Genomic DNA, 7,642 nt, shown 5'->3' on the forward strand with positions numbered 1-7,642 from the left:
TCGTGAGATATCCACCTCTAACTCACCAATTTATCAAATCATCTGTGTGTTTCAGAGCATTGTCATGATGTGAATATTCATCTAATGTTAGGATTGTTTACTCTTGCATTAATTTTGATCATATGAATTACAGTTGTTGCCACTTCATTAAATCAAACTTTTTGGAGTAATTTGACTTACTGTACGTTGTACTTGTTATTTGTGCAATAGATGAGGTACCGTCCTTCCTCCAGCACACCTAGCAGACGACCAACCTCAGAACCAGTCAACACAGATGACAAGCAGGACAAAGACAAGCGTCGCAGCCATGGTGTCTTTGGGTTCTTAAAGAAGAAGAAGGATAAAGACAGCAAGAAGGACAAAGACAGAGCAACACATGTCTGACCTTTATTCTAGCTCCTATGCAATGCACTCCTGACCAAACATTCAACATTGCTATGCCTAACCGTTTTTGAATTAAAAAAGAGTGAACTATTTTTCTAAAAGTTTTCTTTCTATGCATTTATTGTTATTGTATTAGGGTAAATGTTAAATGGTTTTTAGTTTGGAATAGCATTCCACAGTTGATAGGATGAGTATTTCTTAGGGAAGTCACATTATGTATGCTCTTAATTTCCCTTGATTTATTATAATTGTATAATTTATTGTCATCTTTGAGGTATCCTTACAAGCCTGTGGTGTCACAGTTGCATGATGGCATGATATTCACTTCTTTGTTGTTTGAAAGCCTGTATTATTCTGTATGATGGAGGTGACTGCAGTATGTAGGGTGGGTGAAGGACAGTAGGTCTTCAAAGGTTAAAATATCAACATTGACTTGAGAATTCGGCAACCAGAGAAAATCTTTGTACCAATCAATCTAAGCATATAATTTTGTAATATTTAGTTTAGGAAAGCTAGCTGAATATAAAAATATTTCTGTTCAAATATGTTAAATAAACAAATTTTTTTTACAATCGATACTCATGGCAATATTCATTTATTGTGAGTCTAAATATTAATGGGTTTGGTTTTTTTTTATTGTCCCAGACGCACGCAGCTGATGTGTTGCTTTTGGTTGGCTAAACAGAATGCTAACACAGAGTTGTTTAGCTTCAATATATATTCATTTTTTTCAATTAATATTGTGACCCTTGTTCTATCATGGACATTTTGTTTCTGTATTTAATGGAAAGACCAACACCGGGACGTTGAGGTTATTTACTCTGAGCTATATTTTATGTAGACTGTTGACTTCCTTTGCAATAAATCCATGAATTCTCCTGTTACTTGTGTTGAAGGATTCCTCCGTGCAGTTTCTATTATTAATAACCATTTTTAACTGCATTGTTGATACTTCAATTCAACAGAAAATAAAACTTTATTGAACATTTTTCACTCATGTGATTACACAGAGGTCACATACTCAGCAGATGATGATTAATAAATGATACACATTTTTTAAAATATTTTTCTGAAAGGCATTGTGAACAAGTCTAACATTTATTTCAGACAGGTGTGGTGAGCACACACATATATATAAATGCATCTTCTACCGAAAGATCTGATCCTTTTTTGTCAGATATTCACAGACCACATTCAATATCTTTAAATTGTTGCGCGTATTATTCCTTCTACACCCAACATAAGAATATCTTCTACTTTATTCTTTGTAGTTCATCTCATTACTCACTTTCAATTTGCACCTGTTGACATTTGCTGCACATTTATTGTAGAAGGTGACCATTCCATCACCAGAACTAAACCCTGACTTTCTCTGCTTCAAGCGAGATGAGTTCACACTCCAGACAAGAACATCGGCCATCTTGTGTGCATTTCGCTTCTCTTATCCCCTCGCTCCCACTCGCACATGAACAGGGATGTGTAGTGACAGGCTTGCACACTGTTCAATGCAATTTGTGATGCTGTCAAAAGCATTGACGTGCACATGCAGTTTTGTCCATTTTGGTCCTGTAAGTAGTAATCTCCACTCATTTTTTTGTTTTTTTTTTTTTTTGCATCAGTATGAAGGGGCATTGCTTGAAGGCTGATCAGCTGATGTTGTATGATTTATATTTGTTATTTCCATGACATATTGTCAGCCAATATGACGAAGCACAAATGATTGAGTGATTTAGCAGCTTTCAACTAAGCTTAAAAGAAAAATGAACTGGTTTTTTTACAATTTCTAGACATTAGTTTCACTTGTTCTTGGCCAAAGAGAAGCTATAGCTTGATGAACTTCTCAGTCTAGAAATTATAAGTAGATGATTGTGTGTTTAGCAGTTAAAAGGCGGAGGCTTTATGGAGACATTCTTGTGATATTTAGTTTTTTTAATTTAATAAAATGCCTAAATGTTAATGTTGACATATATCAAATGTAAATTTCATACAAAATTAAGTTTTTGTTTTTTTCCTCCATTGTTTGACAATGTTCCTCAAATAATTCACTGATCTATGTGCATAATTCTTATCAAACCGACATGTACCTGATCACTTGTGTTTGATGCATAACAAAATAATTTGTGTTTTCTGACATTTTTTCTGCAAGTAGTATTTCATTCATAAAGTGCACAAGGATTTTTTTCAAACTATTCTTGACTTTAAAAATCTGATATCAGCAAGGATCTCTCAGATAAAAATAGTTCAAAATACATAAAATATTTATAGTAACATTTTGAAATGATTATAAGTTACACTGTTTCAGAAATCATGAAGCCTTTGTGATATCAGTATGGTGCTGACTGTAGTTTCATTTCAAAGAAATATTTTAAATAATATTTATAGATGTCTGTCACAACCACTTCCCACTTCCAAGTGGTTCTGCTGACTAATTTGACTAATTAGTGTATTATTCATATATTTTGGTTAGGAGTTATAGACAGGGAGACAGTTTAATTTTCACTTTAGTTTGAGCCATGATATGGAATTTCTTTCTTGCACGGTAAGTTATATTCATAATTGTCATCTTAGCAGCAGGCTGTTTGGGTCAAGAGTTTATACCTGTGGGCTTTAGACTCTCTTGGTGATCTGTGTTGTCTTTCAGGATGCCCTGTATCACTGACGGATCAAGATCCAGAGACAGCTCATCTTTAGGATTCTTGATGCATAATAGCCACCAGAAGCAGAAGACTTATTGCTGGCCTTTTTAAGTGTTGACAAAATTCATAGTAGTGATTGCAATGGAAAAATTAATTTATAACTGTCTTTTTTTTTTAAACTTGAATGCTGTGACGACTGGTATTTGAATGTTATTGAGCATTTATATGTCTATAAATACTTTAATGATATCTTTGGTTGGTTCTCCTCATCTCATTATTTGCTGGTGGATTCACACAGAAGAGGCTGTATCAAAACACACTTAAAGGGCTTTTTTGTACAATTGATATGGCGGTCCATTCACCTTAGCATCAGCTCACAGTTTGCTGAGTTGTGAAGACTGAGATTAGAAAGTCGCAGTCATTGCGCTACAGTCAAACTGACTGGTTCATTCATGATTTATTTCTTTTCAGCCATCATGTCTTCTGAGCATTGTACTTAAGTCATTAAGTCATGACATATGACCAGCTTTATTAACCTTTTGCTTTAAAAACTTTGTAGCAAATGTATTTATGCTTTTCAAATTGTAGCCCATTAAAGACCAACCACACAGTGCACAACATTTTAATGTAGCAACTCTGATGTGGCTTTGTTTACTTTGCAACAACTGCTGTGTGTTGAATACGAAATATTTGATCTTGTAATGGAGTATGTTGCTGCATTCATAGGGTCTTGCACATTGGACAACTTTGCTTCCCACGGTTGTGAGGATGAGGTTTGTTGTGGCATACAGAAGTCTGAATTATGTGGCCTTGGTCTGAGTGAATGAAAAATGCTCCATTTTGTACTTTTACAGTGTGACTGCACTACACATTTCCTAATTAATAAAAGCTGAAGTGTGTCCATAGTTCTCGTCATCATAGAATGAAGACAAGTATGTCTGAAGTGCTGAACAATGTTACAACACAGTGGGAAAAATGTGTGTATGGTTCAACATTTACCATTCAGCTGCTTGTTTCTCCTAAACAAGGAAACATTCCACACATTAACATTCATCATTCAGTTATGTCAGCTGTTTTGAGGATTAATGGGTTTGAGAAGTTTTCATAAATTTCACTATGAGACATAATGCTGAAAATTTTCATTCTTGATGAGCAGTTTTGATTTGAATTTCCTTGATAAATATTCATCATTCTCCCTTGCAGCTGCCATGTTTTGCATTCATAACAACTCTCATCATGTGTATGTGCACTAGGAACCAGTATGATTGAGTTATTTTGTGAAAACTGTAGCCATGTTGCATGTAATCAAGATGTTACTGCTGTCGATGACAAGAGTGACAAGCTTTACAGAGACGTTGCCAACTGTTGATAAAGTTCGGTCTTGTTGGACTGATGCTGGCGACTCACCCCACTAACCCATGTAGATAACACTTATATCCTCGCGTCTGTAAAATGTTACAGGACTACTCATTGATTAAGAAATATGTAACTTGAATGTTAACAGAAAAGCTAAAAATAAAATATTTATATTCGTTGACCTTTTTTTCATTAGTTGTGGTTTGTCGCTTCCTACTTGCTTACCTTCGTGTGTGTGTGTGCGCGATCTCAGCTCATGCATGTATGCACGTGTGAGGTTTGCACATCATGACTTGTTAAACAATCCCGTGATTGCTTCATTGTGACCGCAAGACGACCTGTGATGAGGATGAGTTTGATATGACGGACATGGCTTGGTTGACAGGCATAATCAAAAACCAAGAAAGCTGTATATAATGTTGCAAAACTTAATTCTAGATTATAAATTCAATGGCAGTCGCGTCTCATATTTCACAATTGTGGGCTTGTCATTACAGTAGGGTAAGTGTCTTGTCCTTCACGCCCGCTACTCACCAGCAGACATTTCATGTGAAGAATTCATTTATTCACCAAGTGATGTTACACCAGGAACATGTCTCGATGATAGCCGCCACTCACTAGACACTAATCTCACACGCAGACACACTCGCAGACAGCAAATACACGCACTACTACATGTAAAGCTACAAATAAAAAAAAAAAAAAAATAAATTCTTGCAAGCAGGCGTCAACGCTCACTCACCTGCACTATACATAGAGTTCAAGCAAACAGTCTCTGTTCAGGTAATCTACATTGTTCTTATCAGGATGTGTTAGGACGCGGGTGTTGGCGTGCAAGTGTGTGTGTTCAGAGAACAAGCAGCTAGAGAATGCTCTGTTGTGTGTGTGTGTCCTTAAAACTTATTGGGAATAATGAGCCCCGCGTGTGGTAGCCTGTCAGACGTAGTTGTCATCTCTTTTTGTCCTGAGCTCTCGGCAGTGGTCTTAGACCTTGGTGTTCTTTGTCCGTCTTTCTTTTTTAGTTTCTTAACACAAAATCTTTTTTCAGACTCTTTAATTGTCTGGTTTTGATTTTAAACGTATTCAACATTCCGCACTCCTTCCACTTAAAAAAACAACAAAAAAGTAAAGGTGGTCCCATGACCTAACGGTGTACGCGAATGAGGTGACAGAGGTGCCAGGTTCTGTGAGGGTGGTGCCTGTTCCTCTCCCTCTTTATGCTTTACCTTTCCCCAACCATCTATGGAGTCCGGTATACTGTGCAGCTGGAGAGGGAGTGGGGCGCTGCTTAGTGACAACGTGGATATCGAACCGGCTAGTTCCGGACGCCGCTGCTGGATCCACTGATCGAGCTGTTCATAGTTCTTAATGAACACCACACGAACATGTGAACACAGGGCAAAGATTACAATGGCAGATGATGCCCTCCACCGGTCGCATTGTGTTTGACTCGCTTAAAACTTCCAGAACGAGTTGAAGCAGCAGGGCTACTCCACAAATCACGTGACGCATGTCGCCGGCTGAGGAGCCAGGTCGTGGTCATTCTCTCGACAAACAAATATCGGGTTTTTATCCCGGCATTGAGGGCGCCGTGACCGTTGACCTGGCATCCACCTCATTATGATATCATGCCCTGCGACTGTGACAGCTGATGACCTCCAGAGGACAAACACCGTGTTTACCGAGTTCCGAACCTGTGATGAAAGAACTTGCATGGAGTGTTCTTGTGTTCACGAGTGGATGCAGTTAATTTTTTTAAGAGCTGGCGTTCGATAAATGTAGGATCTGTCTGCGATTTACTGCAAGATCTGACCAATGAGGCCACTTTATTAGATTATAATTACCCGATAATTTAAAATGAAGAGCTTTAATTCGATCCACTCCTCCATTCTGTATACTAGACCAGTTTACCAGCATATATATATCCTGCAGTACTGCACACCTGTCATAGTTTTACTGTACATGGACTTGAAGCTTATAGAGACTGAAAGCTGGGTGATCCTGTTACTTACATTAATTGTTTTTTCTGTTTTCCCAAACAATTGTTTTGAATATGAATTATGTCTTAATTTGATAGAATAAACTGTGTAGGCAATATTTTCCTTCTTTTGTGCAAGATTACACGTGTAAGCTGACACATTTTTAAAAATTAAGATTGCGATTTCAAGGTTAGAAATAACTTAAAACTTATTTACAATGATTTAACCTTTTCAGAGTTTCTATTTTCATCTCCTCATTCAGTTTAGTCGATTTGAGCCACCCCAGTATGAACGTTTTTAAGACATTGACATATATATCCTCTTAACTGGTATTTTCAGAAAGCCTGCGAATTATCTCCTGCCAGATGTTGAAACTTGATAAATATCTCCACGACTCCCTCTCTCTCGCTCAAAGTGCGTCCTCAGCCCTTGTCGAGGTCGGGTCAACACGCTGCAAACACCCGGGTCTGTCCTCTCCGTCTGCGGTCCCCCCGCCATCTTGACAGGACTTACACAAAATTTAATGATAGCCTGTTGACCTGATGTTCGGTGCTGGCGTCCTTGGAAGTTGATAGTTGAAGACGATCAGAATAACAGCCTTTCTGGTTCGGTGATCACAGAGCGGCGAATGCAGTACATTATTTACAGGCACTTAGGAGAGAGCGCAGTAAACGATCGACGCCACGAACTGCGCACGTGTTATTAAACTTTTCTTTTTGTCATCTCATTTCGTCTTCTGGAAAAGTAGTAGCCGAGTGGTCTGAGCTCTGGCCTCCGCACCCAAGCATACGAACATGTTTGTGTGGGGCAAAGAACTTCCCCGAGTCGACCCGCGACTGTCGGTCGGCACTGGCACCTGACTTTGAAGAGGGACGAGGGAAGTAAAGCAAGGATCGAGGAGATGGGCACTCCCTTCTTTCTCATAAACATATACAAAAAACAAAAACTGCCGGCTCCGGGAAAAGTAGTTTTTAAAAAAGTTAGGGGACAACCTTTACATTTTTCTTCCTCTGTCCTACATTTCTCTTTCCTGCCCCTTCTCTCTCACACACACGCACACACATTGCGAGGTAAACATGCACTGCGTATCCTTGTTCACCTATTTGCCCTCCTATTCCCCCACCCCCCACTTTAGCAAAAAAAAAAAAAAAAAAGAAGAAATCGTGCTAACTCCGTACCTCAGAGATAGATGTTTTGATAACTCGTGAACGCTTATTAGATGAGGTCTGGTGATAACGGTGGATGGTCAACTTACCTTAAAGGGCGTTGGGTTAGATGTGTTACAGG

The 7,642-nt window shown here is 38.4% G+C and overlaps 1 protein-coding gene across 1 annotated transcript in view; it reads left to right on the top strand.

Annotated features, from left to right (window-relative positions):
- LOC112569819 (spectrin alpha chain, non-erythrocytic 1-like) overlaps positions 1 to 4,557 on the top strand; it is a 93,550-nt gene extending 88,993 nt beyond the window's left edge. Inside the window, 1 exon segment of the mRNA XM_025247810.1 lies at positions 211 to 4,557. Coding sequence (XP_025103595.1) covers positions 211 to 384 — 174 coding nt within the window. The 3' untranslated portion in view covers positions 385 to 4,557.
- The last annotated feature ends 3,085 nt before the right edge of the window (positions 4,558 to 7,642 follow it).

The sequence above is a fragment of the Pomacea canaliculata genome, linkage group LG8 (genome assembly GCF_003073045.1).
Source record: "Pomacea canaliculata isolate SZHN2017 linkage group LG8, ASM307304v1, whole genome shotgun sequence".
Taxonomy (NCBI): Eukaryota; Metazoa; Mollusca; class Gastropoda; order Architaenioglossa; family Ampullariidae; genus Pomacea; species Pomacea canaliculata.